The 17,013-nt window shown below is 47.1% G+C and overlaps 2 protein-coding genes across 3 annotated transcripts in view; both read right to left on the reverse strand.

The window, feature by feature from the left end:
• Window positions 1–525: 525 nt before the first annotated feature.
• FNDC10 (fibronectin type III domain containing 10) lies at window positions 526–11,206 on the reverse strand. Its single transcript, XM_040586477.1, has one exon. The coding sequence runs from the start codon at window positions 4,943–4,945 to the stop codon at window positions 4,268–4,270; it is 678 nt and encodes a 225-aa protein (XP_040442411.1). The 5' UTR covers window positions 4,946–11,206; the 3' UTR covers window positions 526–4,267.
• A 106-nt stretch (window positions 11,207–11,312) lies between these two features.
• Window positions 11,313–17,013, reverse strand: part of LOC121084678 (Golgi integral membrane protein 4-like) — a 36,870-nt gene continuing 31,169 nt past the window's right edge. The window contains exons 11-14 of one of the 2 annotated variants that reach the window (XM_040586476.1): window positions 15,812–15,879; window positions 15,347–15,511; window positions 14,138–14,222; window positions 11,313–12,740 (exon numbers count right to left, since the gene is read on the reverse strand). In XM_040586476.1, coding sequence (XP_040442410.1) covers window positions 12,724–12,740; window positions 14,138–14,222; window positions 15,347–15,511; window positions 15,812–15,879 — 335 coding nt within the window. In that variant the 3' untranslated portion in view covers window positions 11,313–12,723. The remainder of the gene's footprint in view (window positions 12,741–14,137; window positions 14,223–15,346; window positions 15,512–15,811; window positions 15,880–17,013) is intronic. The other variant, XM_040586475.1, reaches the window with a different exon arrangement.

The raw sequence follows: 17,013 nt of genomic DNA on the forward strand, positions 1-17,013 counted from the left end.
TGAAGCAGTACCAGTCAGGGTATATTTGCTCGGGCTAAAAACTGCAAAAGGCCCCATCCAAGCATCACTGCTATAATTCCTAAACCTTTAACAGGAATGTGACAGAGTCAACTGTTATCTGCCACTTTTTTCTCCTTTCAGCCCACTCTTTCTAGTCTTTTGGAACACGGGTGAAACAGAGCAGCAGTTCACAGTCTTGTAAGACTACAACTCCAGGTCTCCATGGAAGCAAAATACCAGCTTTCACTTGCACCTCCAAATAAAGCCAAGAAGCCTTTCCTTTTATGCGCCACAAAAATATCATAATGGAATTAAGAGAGATTCTTTGCCTGAGGCACAGACCGTTTCCTCCAGAAGACTCAAAGCTGGGGTCAGGCTGAGCTTGAGCTGCTTACATTTAAGCACTTCTTTGCCTCACATTTAGCACAAGGCAAGGAAAAAAAAAAAGCCAGTTAACGAGCATATCACTCTCCATTTTAACTTCATTTGAACTGGAAATTACCAGATAAACACAGGACCACATACTACCTGACTGTACCATATGGATTTTTAATACGCAGGTACCTGTATAGTAGTAGCAATACAGAGAATGTGTAGCGTCCTTAGAAGCCGTTTCCACTTTTCCCCACAGCGTTAGGTGCATAACAGCCAGCTTCCTAGCAGTTATAAATCAGCACACTGCCACTTCTTTATTGATGCCTGGACAGACCAGATTGATTGCAACTCTGCAAGGTACTCTGCCTGTTTTGGGAATTGCTACAAATACCAGATAAAGCTTTCTTTAACTGTGCAGTCTCACAAAGGTTTGTGGGAGACAAATTAATATCAAATTTATGTACATGTAATTTTCCCCATTACTGCCAGAAAGAAATGTCTATACTCATGATGGAGGAAAAACCCCACAGTTATCAGTGGGTTGGCATATGTTTTGCTTGATGTCACATAAAATGAAATACAGAATACTCCGACTTTCTTTTCCAGACACCAAGATGCATCCAATCAAAACTTAATCCACTGAAAATGAATGAGGAACTGTAAGGTATTGTTTCCCATGTCCCACTTATAAAACACAGAAAGGAAAAAACCTGACAAAAATAATCCTTTAGAGAATTACAGAATTTCCTCCACCAAGATTTACATTCTTGTTTTACATATGTTGCTCTTGCTTGTCTACCCTCTGCCCAGCACGCTTTGCAATGCAATCCACAGAGACAGATGCATGAAGATGTGAGATGACTACAAAGTAACATCTCTGTAGTATCTACTAAGAGCTGGCTTAGCAAGTAACTGTAGCCTATTGATAACCTGTAGAGGTGTCATATTGAAGATAGTGACGTACAAAACAGTAAATTAAATTTGGTGCTGTTTCCTCAGACTTACATCAGTGTTACTGCAATGAACAGCGGTCTGCACACAAAATGAAGTAGCTTGAATTGGTAAACAGAGATGGATTTCGGAGCTAAAGGCAGCTCATTCAAAGGTCAAAAATAGGGATGATTTATATAAAACCCCAAAGACACCTGACTACTGTAATTAATGGTTTTGAATGGGTGAGTCTTCATACGAAATTTCACATCTGGCTTCCTAGATCTGAACGACTGAAGCAATCATCTTGAGTATTGCGCCTGTTTTCCCCGTGCTGTTGGACACGCGGATCATGAGCTCCTTGCACCAGGTGTTGTGACCTCCTGCTTGATAATAATATTTTACGCTGGACCAGATGATCTCTCCAGCTCAAGCCTTTTATTTTTTTTATTTTTTTTTTTTTTTTAATTACAGACAGTTCCATGATCAAGTTCAGGCAGCAGAAGGGCTTGCAGTCTCTGTCCCGAGGTTTTCAAGGCAACACTGGATACAGCCCTGAGCAACCCGGTGTGATCTCACAGCTGACCCTGCTTTGAACAGGAGGCTGAACTAGATGACCTTCCAAGAGGTCCCTTCCAACTTGAATTACGCTGTGATCCTATAGTCTAAACCTCCGGTGAACCAAAATCAAGTATTCAGAAAATACATCTATTTTCATTTTCCCATTAATATTGTCATAATTTTATGGGAGGCAATGGAATATCATTATGACCAGTCTTTGGGCAGATCTGCTCGCTTTGAGTCAGACAAGATCTGGAACCAGTAAGTGTTTGTGAGGTTTTCATTTCTTTTCATTATTCTCTTAATTTATTAAGGTCAATGCCAAGGTGGTACAAGGCCTATTATTTATACATTTAATTTTTACATCTGGCAATTCACAACAAGATGAAGAACAAAACAGTAACGCTGGTGACAGAAGCTGACAAGAAATATACAAAATTGGTGCCACTGTAACAGTCCTGTGCAGAACCGGCTACAGGAAAGACTGACTTGAAACCTTTAAAAAACCTTTGACCCAAATTTACTGTGTTTAAATTCACTGAACTAAACCACGAGGTACAATTTGTCTTAATGTTCTTAAAACCGATTGCCTTTTCTTCGAGCAGTCAATCTCCTTAGGGATAAAAAAGAAATAATTATGACATTGTCCTTCTATGTCAATGAATGACACCATGTGATGCCGGGTACTGTCAGGCTGCTTAAATCAAGTACATAGGTAAGTTAATAAAAAGAAAACACTGTTTAGAATTTAGAGTCAGCTGCATATGAGAAAGAAAACAAAGCAAGAGTAACAAACAAAAGGTATTTCTGCCTGATGAAATATAGACCTTCAGTTTCTCAGCCACTCTCAAATTATTGAAGGGATTATGATTAGTACAAATACTGCATTTTCTTGCGGATTCCATATACTTTCTATGTTTACCTTCTAGCAAGTTTATACTTCACAACCTACTTTCACAAATAAAAGCACAAGGGTCATTCACCGGTGATAAACATTTACACAAACAGATCACATAAGAACGTATTTTAATAGCAATACCCTTTTACAGGAGAGCTGTTCCCCTACTTTTGCTTTAGGTGCTCAGATGAAGTGATATGAAGTCATTTTCTGTTACAGCAGTCAACTACATACAGACAACACTAAAGGAGAACTAGCTCACTAAATAAATACCTCTCAGGTGGTAACTGACTCTATTTTGTGTATATATTAAAGTTCAAGTAATGATCAGCCTAAGTGTTGTTTTTTAAAAAAACAAACAACCGAACAAACAAACCAACAGCCACTAGTTTCAGAGACAAGAACACTAGGGGAGACACAGCTGTCTATGAAGACTACAGGAACAGATATACCAATATAAATGGGACAAATTCTCAGCACTAAGGCACAATAGAATTAATACTAGAATATGGCTAAAACCTTACTTACTACAGCATCGGGTGAGCGGTTAACAAGGAGTGCTCCTGTGCTCAAAACGCTCGGCTACAACATGAGTGAGTTCTGTGTTTAAGATGCTTTTACCTTAAGTGTAGCTGTGCGCGGCATTCCTAAAAGGTGGGATTTCAGAGGGCAGTGATGGTGCTCATTTACATCGTACTTATTTCATGATTAAGGATCGGTTCATTACGTGCACAACAAAACGCAAGTTTTCACACCAAGTTTGTCCCTTTAGCATTGTTCATTGTGGAAACTACCGATGTGACAGTTCTGCAGGGTGGAGGAAAGCTGGTTTAGGCGGGGTGGGATGCTGACAGCCGCTCCAGCTGCCCGAAAACCCCTGTGGGTTTGCACAGGGGCCAGCCTGGGTCCCAGAACTTGCGAACAGCGTAAGGCACGATACAAACCCCACTCAAATCACAGGATTTAGGTGGGCTTTGGATCAAACACACACTCAGCTATTGGTTTTGTGGTTCCAACGGCCTGCTTGCCCCCGGACCCTAAACAACACCCCGCTCCCCCCCCCCCCCCCCCCCCCCCCCAGGAAAAAAAAATCAAGCACGTGTCTCAAGAGCAGGGGGGTTGAGGCCTCGGCTTAGAACAAGGGTGTTCTGGAGAGACTTCTCAAACAGGCCCTCCGTAAGGTCTGTCGCTTGCTTTTAAAACCAGGCATTTTTCTGGCACCTGTGGACCTCTGCCAGTATTTACTTTGAATCCACGGAGTTCCCACGAGTCTGGCTCAGGCTGGAAAGCCACCCCAGGAGGAAGAAGAGCTCCGAACACTGAGGAACCCCCAAATCCTGGCACCCGGGGAAAGGCAAACCCCAGCCACCCAACGCTTCCACCGCGGCCCTGGGCAAAGCCTCTCCCCCTGGCTGCCAGAGCCGGCCGGGCGGCGTGGGGCACGCTGCCGGCGGGGGCCCCCGGGCGAGCGGCCGCAGCTCCCGCCCCCGGCCGCGCTGCGGGCTAGGCACGGCGCGGGGCGGCGGCGGCCGGGCCGAGGGCCGGGCTCATGAGGTTCTCGGTGATGTAGGCCACCAGGAGGCAGATGAAGACGAGCATGACGCAGATGGAGCCCCCCACGGCCGTCATGGCGACGACGATATCCCGCATGGCGGCCGGCTCCACGCGGAACTCCACGCACTGGGCGGGCGGCGCGGGGCGCGGCGGCGCGTAGCGCGGCTGCAGGCAGAGGCGGTAGCGCACGCTGCCGTGCGCCTCGGGCAGCAGGTAGTCGCGGCAGGCGGCGCCCAGCTCCACGCTGTCGCAGGGGAAGCGCGTGTAGGTGCCGTCCCAGGAGCAGTTGAGCGCGAAGCCGCGGAGGCCGGCGGCGGGGCGCGGCGGCCCCCACTGCAGCAGCACGCTGCCGTTGCGCAGCACGTTGGCCACCAAGGCGCCGCCCGGCGAGCGGTGGGCGCGGCAGGCCCGCGCCGCGCACTGGAAGCCGCGGGCCGGCGTGCGGAAGCAGAGCCGCCCGTCCGCCGAGCCCTCGGCGCCCACCTTGTAGGGGCACCACGGCTCCTCGGGCCCGGCCCGCCGCGGCGAGGCGGCCGGCGCCGGCCCGGCGGCGGGCGGCGCCCTCAGGGCGGCCGCCGACGCGCCGAGGCAGAGCAGGGCGAGGAGGGGCGGCAGCAGGCTGGGCATGCCGGCCGCCGCGGCATGGAGCCGAGCCGCGGTACCGGCGGAGGGCGGCGGCGCCCCGTGCGCCGGTTATAAACGCGGGCTCCGCAGCCGCTCCGCCGGCCGCCAATGGAGAGGCGGCTCCGCCGTTAACTCTCGCTGGGCTGCTGGGCAGCGCACGCAGAGCGCACCGGCCCCGGCCCCGCCGTGCCCGCGCTGCGGGCGGGGGGGTCGGGGGGGCCGCCGGGCTCAGCCCCCCCACCCCGGGGGTTGCGGGACGCGGGGTCCGGGCGCTGCCCCGCCAGCGGGGTCTCGTAGCCCGCAGCGATGGGGGCCGGGGCAGGGCTGTGCAAAGTTAGAAGCGCCCCTCCAGCTGAAGCACACCTCCTTCAAAGAAATAGGGGGCAGGTGGATTTTTTTTTTAAAGGTTATGTGGATTTTTATTTTATTTTTTTTTAAAGGGTTATGCCTGCAGACCTCGGCTGCTTTAACCCCCTGGGACCAGAAACTCGGAGAAACTCGACAAGGATGTAATATAGAGGGAGAACGACATGAATCCCCCAGCAGGCCAGCAGATAGCAGCAATAAAGCTGTGGGTCTTCAGTGTGCACTCGGCTGGGAGACCAAAGGTACTCACCAAAGGTACTCCGCTTGCTCCTGTCTTCCAAAAAATGCCGTTTTCTCCTCTCTGCGGCAGGACCAGCCCCCAATCATCCATCTGATCTCGAGCCAGCTGCTCATCTTGCAGCACAGAAGAGGGCTGAAGGGGACAGAGCAGGGCTCCATCCTTGCATTACACCAGAATGCTTTCTTCCGAACGACCTTGAAAGGTTTACACTACAGACTTGTCAAATTCGGAAACAAAAGATCTCTAATGAAACAATTATAAAAATACATACTTAACCAAAGCACTACCGGGAGGTTTTTTGAACAGTTAAATCTGTAAAAGCTGCTTTAAGTCCCATCTTCTGAGTTGCAGATTTCATTCTACACAAAAAATGGTGTGGGTCTTTTTTTTTTGTTTGTTTGTATTTTGATCAGGTTTTACAGTGTGTCCTATTCTAGTTTTTTTAGCAGAACATAAGCATTTGTCTATATTTAACTTGCAGAGTAGAACAATTACATTACATCGTTAAAACCCCCAGAAATGTGCCTTAACACGTTGGTGTAGTTTTTCTTCATTATATTACCTCTTTGGGAATACAAGATCTACAGATTACTATGTAAGTTTTCCTTACAAGTGTTTATTGACTTATATAACTTTAAAATAAAAGAAAAATAAGATTTTGAATCCTATTTTTATTTCATAGCCTAAACAAAAAACAAACCCAAATCGTACACCTTGGATTTCATTGAAGATGTTACTTGAATATATATATATATATATATAAAGTGTAATTTGCAGCAGTGTGGAACTTGTTTAAATAGTTTTCCAATGCACTGAAGGTCAACATGAGCAAATGGTCTTGTATCAGGAGATTTTTTCCTGTTTGAAAGACGTGCCTTTTTCAAGTATATGGTTTCTTAAGGAAATCTTTAAACATAATTTAACAGTGCCAAGTGGTATCCTATAATTATTTCCACGTCTAGTTTTAAACCACATTTATCACTGGGGGAGAGGGTGTCTGCTAGCCTATAGAAAGTTACTAGAAATCTCTTGGTAACAAGAATTATGAAAAAATAGCATCAGCATAGAAAAGGATGCTAAAGCTTCAGTAATGGCTGCTCTCCTTGGGAAACACTTGGTTATCACAGAAAATAGGAGGTGCTGTCCTGCTGAAGGCACTTCTTGGTGGCTGAGGCAAATCTACCTGTGGAAGTTCCATCTAGGATGCAAAACTGAAAATCTGACAGCCCTTCCTGAGAAATGTGTGGGTGTTCAGGAGATGGCTGAAACCAAACCAAGCAAGTTTTGCCTCCTTAAACTTCATGCGGTTCTCCTAACTACTATTAAGAGCAGATTGCACTCCAGAGCTGTCATTGTTTCAGTGATCAGGGATGAGATCTGGCACCAGCCTCTGATGTTGTTTATGGTCTGCAATGCACTTTGAGTTCTTCTGTTGAGAGATCCAACAGAAGGGTTTGGCATTTGGTATAGGAAAGGAAAATGGTTGGCACAGGAGTGAAGACACCTGGTTGCATGTGCCAACATCACTTTGTTCTGGACTTGAATTCCATACTTGAAGTTGTAGTAGAGGGGAAAAAACAAGCTAACCAGAGATACCTTGCCTCATGGAAAGCTATGGAAGCCTTCTCAAATGTATTTCCCAGAATGACTGCCAAAATTACCAGGAATCTGAGTAGAGAATCATATTATTCCCTTTGGTTTCAAGTCCTGAACCTCCGACTCATGCGAGGCAGAAGTATACCTGCACACTGACTTCCATTTAGCCATTTACATATTATGATCAGAATAACTGGTTCTGCAGTTATAGGCTGTTGTTGTTGAACAGAACAGTGAACTGACCTAAATGATCACAAAAGCCATTGAGTATATCCTTGTGCCACCACTGTCATCCTCAGACCTTTTGGTTGCTAGGCATACCCTTGTACTGTAAAACCCTGGTCTTCTTTGTAACAAGACATCTGGATAAACACACATTCCTTTAATTTCCAGCTTTTCTTCAGACACATGAACGTAAGGATACAGAACATCCCAACCCCTGTCAGTGATACTCACACCTACCTCATCTCTCCCATGTGTATTGATAGTCTCTAACGCTAAAGCAGCAGGGAGTTCAGCAAAATTGGCAGGCTTCACTCCAGAGGTGGTCAAGTGTAAAACTGCACTGAGAGAGATGTGGGTTGTGGTGAAAAGGCATGCATTATTGCAAGGTGTGAAGAAGGAATGAGCACTGAAGGGTCTTCATTCCCTGGCAGGCCTATACTCCATTGGTCTAGGTTAGACTTATATTTAATCCCCAAATTCTACAACTGCCAGTCTCACCCAGACTGTATAGAATTGGAACAGCAGTCATCCTTAGGAACAACTTATTAAGCAAGTCATATGTAACTAGAATGAGGACATTCTTGGTTTAGGGATGTGCAGACAGTTCACCCCTGCAGTATGCAAGGGTTTAGGGCATTTTCTCCTCCGACTCCTTCAAATTTCTTAGAGAAAACGCCTCATTAAACTCCTATTAGACTGTCACATTTTAACCTCTAGAAATGCCATGTAAATGAATGAGCCTAATAATCCTGAACAGGTTTCCAAGTAAGAAATAGATTACAGAAAAGTAGGCTTCATCAAACAGAGATTTCATTTAACTGATCAATAGGCATATGTTTTCCTCATCCATGCCTTTATTTGTAAGGGCACAGAATGTACTGTTAATTCTCATCATCCGGCTAAAAGATGTGGCCAAACCACTTAATACTTTGACACCACGTGAACCCTGGAAACATATTTGTTTGCAGAAATCTAATCTACATCATCTTGCTGGAGCCCAAAGGAAAATAAAGAGCAATCCATCAAAAAATTAGTAACAACGCTACAGGTTAACTACACCTTATCCTGCCCTGCGTCCTTTGGCCTTGCACTACATCTCTAGGCAAAAGACAATGATTTACGCAAGAGACAAGCGAAACCACATGCTTTGGCATGGTCAGTCTGCCAGCGCTGGCTTCATATGAATACTTTGTCTCATTGTTTGCTCACTTAGTAATCCAGCTGTTTCTTAAGACTTTCTTCTGTGCCAGCCTGCAGTAAAGCTCAGCCTGGACTTCCCGTGTTTATCACTTCAACAGTTTACCACTCGGGCAAACCACTGTCATTTGCTTTAAGCTGTGAACCCCCAGGCAGCATATCAAAATCTGTAACATCCCATATTGCTTTACTGGCCTTCAGACAGGCCCACCACCACATGTTTTCTGCTTTTCTGGTTCTCCACTGGGTTTATGCTCTCCTGTTCCACCTCCCGTCAGAGGAAACAGTGAACTAGTATTGAAATGGAGGCAATTTGCTACAGGCCAGACAAGGAAGGACTAACCGCCCACAGCTAACAATTTATGCAACACTCTACTAATTTTAGTCTCAGATACAGCCAGGGCAGACAATCCCTAGAGCAGAGATGCTTAGCTCTCAGCTAAGGGCAGCAAGCGACATATGGCTGCTAAAGCATTCTCCTAGCAGGGAGCTTTACATTAGGGCTGAGCTGCTACAGTTCCCTCCAAGTCATAACTCTGAGGATTACTCATCCTAGACAAGCAAAAGCAGAGAATTTGCCTCCTAATTTAGATAGCTCCTGCAGTCTCTCTGAATCAGCATGCAGCCTCACCCCCACCGGGGTTCTATTTCCAGCTCTTGATTCACTTCCAGTAAGGTCTGAACTTACGTACTCTGACAGTCACAGGCTAAGCGAAGCATGGAAGAGGAGTGAATGAAATTCGGCAGATACCTATACTACACATCTCACTGGGGCAGCTTGGGCATGCAGGTTTGAAGCTCATGCCACAGACAGTGTTGGTCATTGATCCTGCATTGAACTGTGAAACCATGACATCTTACCAGCCCAGCTGAGAATTGGATGCATTTTTGATCAAGATGCATCTGAACCGATAACTGCAACTCCAGCTAATCTATTCTGAACATGCTATTTATAGCAGACAGTGGAGGCCGAGAAGTATTGCATCATACAGCAAGGTTAGCAATATAAAGCACTCATGCAGCATTAACCATTTCAAGTCATTTTGGATATCTTAAACCCTGTTACAGTTTTGCAGTGAGCTCCTTAGTGGGGTACATGAGCAGCTGTGGCACTTGGTTAACAAACCTTTTCCTAGAATACCTAGAACAGCCTCTGGCTGCTGTTCTGCCTCCGGCACCTTTGCTTATTCTGTCCACAAAGACACTGAGTAGTGCGAGTATAGAGCCCCTAGAACAGCATTTGTCTTCTCTGGAGATCTGCACTGAGGCCTGGATACCTCTGCTCTTAAAACAGGCTATACTAGGGAGCAACATAAAGTGGGAAGATCAGAAAACTATTTATAAAACTGGGGGTTTGCTGAAGCTGTCAAATGAAATAATTTATATAGGGGTTGGACCACTCTCAGATTTCAGACCCAGGAGAAAGCTGGGAGAAGGAGAAGAAAAGCAGTATACAGTGAATGCTCTGCAGATCGAATGCTCCTTTCCAGACCCGAGAAAGCTCTTCTCATCAGAAGTGGTGGGTTGCAGCTGAACTGCTGCTGACAGCTCCACAGCGACCACGGCTGGGGTGCTCTGCCTTTGACTTCCTTAGCTTAGCCGAGATAAGGTGGCTAGGCATGGCTGCAGGTAGAACTCTGTAGCCAGGAGCTTTCTTGACTCCTGTCCTCCCAAAAGCTTGTATCATCAGCATTCACCTGTAAGGAGTTTGGTATTGTTCAAAACTCTTGCAGTGAGGCTTTTCATGGTCTCTGTGTACACATGCATCCCCCTCCAATTTCAGCAAGCAGCAGGTCAGGTCTGTGAGGTCCTAACTATGTGATTCTGTTGGGCTCCATAATAACCAGCAGTACCATCCTGCTGTAAATCTAGAAAGGGCAGCATCTGGAAAAGCAAGATTTCTTGTTGCTTCCACACAACACAAGCAGAGAGCCAACCGCATTAACTGTTCCAGTCTACCACAGAGTTAGACTTGCACAGCTGATTGTGCTGGTAAGAAACACCAGGAGAATAAAAGCAACCAAAAAGTCCTATGACATGTTAATTTCAAGCTCCATTAGAATCAGTGGAAGAGGGGAAAAAAATAATCAATACTGCCTGAATGAAAAAGACCAAGCTTATTGGGAGATAAATATTGTTTTTCCAAGTGTCTAACAAAATGTGCCCCAAAACAAGGGATTAAAAAAAGCTTAACTAATTCAAATAGGGATCAAAGATCTCTTTTCTGATCTTTTATCAGGTCACGACATTCAACCACAACCTGTGTTCAATGAGTGAGGTTCCAGAGTCCAGGACTTCTGACATGGTGATAAGGAAGTAAGAGACAACTCAGATGCATGGGTCTTACGCAAGGTAGGAGATGTGACAGCTCTGCCCTGTTCATATGCCTAAACCAGGTCCCAGGCTTTGAGATTTCATGATTAAGCCCATTCTCCTTTCAGCTGCCTCCATTTAAAACTTCCAGGGACTCCAGCTGACTCATTCCTTCTATCTGAGGTCAGGCAGCATGTGTTTTAGAGACTAAGCAAAGCACCACAGATTTCAATCTATTGAATCAACAGAACACTAGAAGTACCCAACTCACTGATTAAAAACCAGACCTGTCTAGATGGAGCAAAATTTATCTTAGCTCTCTGTCAAATATTAGGAGACTGGAAAGAGGCTGAAAAGGATGGAATTGCATTAGTCAGGCTCCACATAGTCCTTCATCTACCATCACGACTGCTCTTCCTTACTTCCCCCCCGCTCCTGTGCACCAAATCTCATCCTCAGCAAGCCTTTCATGCTTGCTTGGGGATCCTGAACAATCTAGGGCACCTAGGGAGGTGCCAAAAGCTAAGTGTAGGTCAGGAAGGTAGGGAGGGGGTCTGGGAGGCAAATGCAGGCTGGGATACGCTCCGATATATTCTGCCGTTAGCCTGAGGAGGGCAGAGACGGACAGCTCTGCTGGGATGCTGCAGCTGCATCACGAATCATAGTAAGGTTTGAGCAAACACACCCATCACTGAAATGGATGTTTGCTCCCATCCTGCTGCTTGCATTTGAGAACTTTAAGCAGTGGATAGTTTGGCCATTGCCATATTGTCTTCATGTCCCACTGGGGACCATCCACGCCACCAAAATGCTACACAAAGTAAAAAGAATATCCCATCAGAGGGACTGGCAGCTGCGCCACGAAGTGCTTCATTCACCACAGCTGGCAACCTGCAGAGGTTACGGCAGGGTTGCAGTTGTTTCTTTGTGTGGCAGTCCCTGCCACCATTGCAGAAGAGCCTGTCTTAGCTGAGGCCAGCCCACATCTCCAGGAACACAGGGTGCAATAACAACATCAACACAAAATGCACAGCATTAGACAGGGAGGCTCCAAGCCCAGCAAGACAGTCACAGCTCAAAGGCAAGGAAAGGAGAACTCTACAGGGTTCTACTCCGAGTCACTGGGAAGGGTCTCTGCACCAGGAGGAGGATCCAGTCATCCATATACACACATGCACACACAGAGGCTGGCACACGGGGTCATCTCTGTTGCTGCTCATGGATAAGTATCACCCTTGCATTACTCCAGACAAAAAGCAGGCTGACTTCCTCTCCATCTTACTCTGGTGGGTGCGAAGGATATTTTAAAGAAACACTACTGAGCAAAATATTTTATGAAGGCAGACTCCTTTGTATTAGCAATCAGTCGAGTAAGTCCAGGGACCAGTTCAGGCACCTTTCCACTGCCGAGAGGTTAAAAAAAAAAAAACCAACCAGAAAAACTCTCCAGCTTGGGACGGGATAGGGAAAACAAGACACAATAAATCAAAAAGTGCTTCTAAGAAAAGCAGCAGGGTAAAATCATTCCTACAGTCTGAGAGCACTTCCACGCTATTGACCAGAGAGGCAGCAATGGCCCCACACACGTAGATGTAATGCACATCTGCAAGCACCCTGCTCAGTGCCTGCAAAGACAGTTAACTCCTCCCGCCTTTGTCTGTTCTGGGCAGTGTTTAATACAGGAGCCAGTTCCCAGGAGGAGTTCCCATCCCCTCATTCTTAACGTATTTCATTTTCCTTCAGCATCTTTCAGTAGTAGTCATTCTTCTTGCCATCAGCTCTCTGTATATCTGCACGGTCCTTCTGGTCTTGGACAAGTTCCAGGTCATCATTGTCATCCACCTCACCTCCATGATCCTCCTGGGTGCAGAGGGAACAGCCAAGAAGGAAAAGTCAGCAAGGCCTGGAAAAGGAGACCCTAACTAGCAGCACACCATGCTGCTTCTGACTACAGCTGTTCTACCATACCAGCCCAGCTGGGGAAACTCAGGAAAACAGGGAAAAATCCATCTCTGCCAGTGATCTTTAGGTGTCATTGGCAAGCCACTTAGCCAAGACACAGAGGTAAGAAACGTGCGGTGCTATGATCAGCCTGTTCATTTTAAGCAAAGTTAATATCTTGGCATTACAATGCAATTTCAACATCTCAGCTTGTTGCAACTGCCATACAAGTAAAAGATATCCTACATCCACCAATTTCAAACTGTGTAACGAATCCCACCCATGATGCGCAGCAGCCAGCACAGACTCTATTGGCACTTTTAGGTCCGACTATCCAGTGTACAAGCCAGGTTCTACAAACAGGGCCAGGATAGCTCCTGGAATCAACTTTGCTCTGCCCACCCCTTATTTCCCCACTCCCTTCATTCCCAGCAGGCAGCCCAAATCCTTAATTCCTCAGCAATCATGTTGAAACTGCAGAAAAAGCCAGCAGCAGCCAACACAAAGGGCAAGGAGAAGATGAACAAGACTGGAAGAGGATCCTTCATTTCTACCTACGTGAGTCAGAAGGCACCAAAGCAATCCTCTCTAGTACTCATGCTCTCAATCCTTGGTGGCTTCCAGTCTTTCTCCTAGAGGAATTGCCAACCTGTCACTGACTACAGTAGTGCTGGGGCTCTGAGACACAGCGATAATAGCTGTTTTCAGCCAGAGGCAGCAGTTGCTTCCTGGCAACTGTGGCCCAACCAACACACCACCTCCCACATTTGCCTCACGAGTGGGATGTCACATTCTTCTGCTACTCGCAGTTCTGTTTGACTTGCTGGCTGTTAACGCAATGACCCTTCTCAAAGCACAGGTGTAGTTCTCCCCAGCTCTTCCACAGACACAGGCTAGACCCAGTAGGACCTGTGCAACAGACTACAGGGCTCCCAGTGGGTTTCTCACCACAGGAATAAACCCAGGGTGATGCTTGGAGAAACACATATCGGTCTTGCCTAGCTGCACCAGCAGAGTTTGTAATTTACCCCAGCTGCTGTTTGGTAAGCATCTTACAGCTCAACTGCTGCAGATTGATGCAGAAAGAAATGAGGAGGGGAGACAGAGCCCAAAGGGCACTCTGAACACCTGAAAAAGAAAAGGGAACAGCGGTAAATGGGCTCCAGGTTTACTCTGGAGACCCACCTCACTGAGCAGGCAGAGACAAAACTGAAGTCAGTGCTCACATCTGGTTTCCTAACAGCTGAGTAATACTCAGCTCCTGGCTACCAACATACCCAGGTAACAATCACACCAGAGAGGGAAAGAGAAAGAACCTTGGTGTCGTACAATTTCTTGCTCCTGATCTTCTTGATAGTCATCCATTGGGTCTTCCCTGGGCTTGGCAGGTCTGTCAGAATCCTGAAAAATACAGAAAGTCAGACACTGTTTAGAGTGCCCCAGCCTACTTCCAGCCCCTGCCAGGGATACAGCTTTCTTGTGTTAGAGCCCAGGTCTGGAAGACTGGGCTACAGCTCAGGAATCAGGGGACAGCAGAGAGACAACGAGGCAACCCAAACGCCATTTGTACTTTCCCCACCCAGTCTCTCTTCCCACCTGCTGGCAGCAACCACCCAGCTCCTTCCACCATGGTGAGAGTCTCTCTTGCAGCAGGAAGGTCCCAGGGCTAGGGCCCTTGCACATGCTGCTTTTGTATCAAGTCCCAGGACTGCAGGGAACCTACAAGTTATTTAGGGAAGAGCTTTAATGAGCACAGCACAGCCCTATCTGAGAGTCAGGTATGTTACTAATTCTTTCCACATTTTCACTAATATTAAGGAGGTGTTGCTGTGCTGGTGCCAATATCTCTTTCTTGTTTGATTTCATGGGCCTGGATTTTTTTTTTTTTTAAACCTCACTATTAATCATGATTTTAAAGCCTGACAGATAAAACACTCCTTTTTAAAACAAGCAACACTCAGCTGCTTGTCAAAACAAGCTAACATTTCCCTGATGCAGAGTCTGGCTTCAGACAGCAAGAAGCACTTTGCAAAATAAATTGATTCCATCTGCAAGCAGGCAAACAAGGAGGCAGAGTTCTCACGTGTTGTCATTGGTGCCAAGAGCCTGCTGCATACCCATCCCAGGGACAGCAATAGCCGCAACAACCAGACCCCGAGCACAGGCCCATATTATTGTCTCTGGTTTTGGTCTCTTAAGTGCTTGGAAAGATACAGCCCCTCTGCAGTAACAGCTGTGGTGTGAGCTGTCTCCTCTTCGATGTCTCTCCAGCCACGTAGGTACTGCAGACGCTGGGGCTGACTTCAACAAGCAGAGAGGACAGGGCCAGAACAAGTTCTGGTACCAACCAACCCACCGATTCTCACTCAGGAAGAGCTTTCTCCTGCCTGCTATATCCTTGCAGTGGATTAGGGATCCATCCAGGAACATGATGTTTTCCTTTGAGTCCTTTAGCTCTCTGCCTCCCCACGTTCATAGCTGGGGATCCCTCCCTGGCCCCTGCTGGTTGCCCTCATGTCAGTCACCTTCAGCGGCTTCTCCTTGGACTCTTCTTTCACGCTGGGCTCCTTGAACTTCTCCAAACCTCCCACCTTCTCTTCAAAGTCAGGTCTCTCCAGCTCAGCTTCCTCAAACTCATCCTCACCTTGGTTATTGGGATCCTGGGCCGGATCTGCAGCATCATCTGGCATCTGGACAAGGAAAGCCTCTTGTGAATACCAGCAGGACATCCCCTTGGAGACAGAAGGCTTGCTGCCTTCACCAGCAAGCAGGAAACACTGGCTTGTAGCACTTCAGTCACACCTCTCCAGGCACATTAACAGTTCTAAAACCAAAACCCCCAGTCTTCCTTATCCCTCTGAATCCCCCCAGAACCAAGGAGTTAGGAGTTGCATGTTATATAGAAGCCTCTGGGAAAGCATCAATGTAAATGAAACAGCTGGATTCTTACTTCAGAGCTAGGGTTGCATCCAGATGACAGCACTACTTACCATTGGTTCCTGGACAACAGCCTCTTTCTGAGAATTCAGGTTCTCCTCTCTCTCAATCACTCCCGCATCTGCAAGGAAAAGGGACAGTTATCACCGTACTCTCTCAAAAGTCAGTGTCGCCAGTTAAGATTCCCACCCTTGGGGAGCAGCTGTATTAACTGTATGCCAAGTAGGGATCTGTCCCGACTACGCCGCGAGGCAGGCAACGCTTTGTGTGTGTTTTCAGAAGAAGAATGCTGCTTCAGTGCCATTTGCAAGGGTTCAGGGCAAACTAGCACCGTGCTCCTACAGCTGCCAAAACTGTTTCCTTGTCCCCACGGCCAGGGCACAAGCACGTGTTGGAGCATGCCCGTAATTACTGAATGATACACATAGGATAAAGACAAAAAGCAGCTCTGAATTCAGCCCCTAATCTATATTAAGATGCATCTTTCCCTCATGCAACAGCTAAGTCTGGGCAGCATCTATAGCAGCAACCCAGCCATGCCACCAGCCAGAGTGTCACCGGGAGCAAAACTAGACCCCGGCAGGTCAGTGTGGCAGTGCCACCTCCGCCTTCATTGGGACACTGCTCTGACAAGAACAAAAGGCAAGCGGCCTGTGCCAGGCAGGGGGACGGTCAGGGCAAGAGGAGAGTACTAATGAGAGAAAAATACAGCTTTTGCTTTCAGCTAAGGGCCTAATCCTCACCCCAAATTGGATGTGGCTCTGGCACTTATCGCTCTGTTTCTCATCACTGGGGGATGAGTGCTTCTCCTCGGAACATTCCCCACTGGCCAGCAGCACAGCCAGGGCTGTCGAGTCATTACTTCGGTTGTTAATTCCAATTAGGACACAGAGGTCAAGGGCTATTGGTCTCCACACTCCCTTATACCTGCCATGAGGCCTTTTCTTTGCAGGGTAGAATTCACTTTGATGTGAACCAATTAGTTCAGTCCCTCTAGGGGGACTTGCTGAAAATCAGGTCAGCAAAACATGAAACAGCAGCTAAACATAGCTGTGGGAAAGCACAGGAATACCGAACCTCCTCTCCAAATGGGCATCTGTACGCACATTAGCGGATACGTAACTGTTGTTCCAGAGGGGCACTTCATCTGCACAGAGCGACCTGAGCCCATAGCCTGGGAGGAAACCACCCATCTTGGGTGATTTCAGCCCTTTGATCCAAGATTCACCTAAAACCACTGACCTTCATTTCTGCC

The sequence above is a fragment of the Falco naumanni genome, chromosome 3, assembly GCF_017639655.2.
Source record: "Falco naumanni isolate bFalNau1 chromosome 3, bFalNau1.pat, whole genome shotgun sequence".
Classification (NCBI taxonomy): Eukaryota; Metazoa; Chordata; class Aves; order Falconiformes; family Falconidae; genus Falco; species Falco naumanni.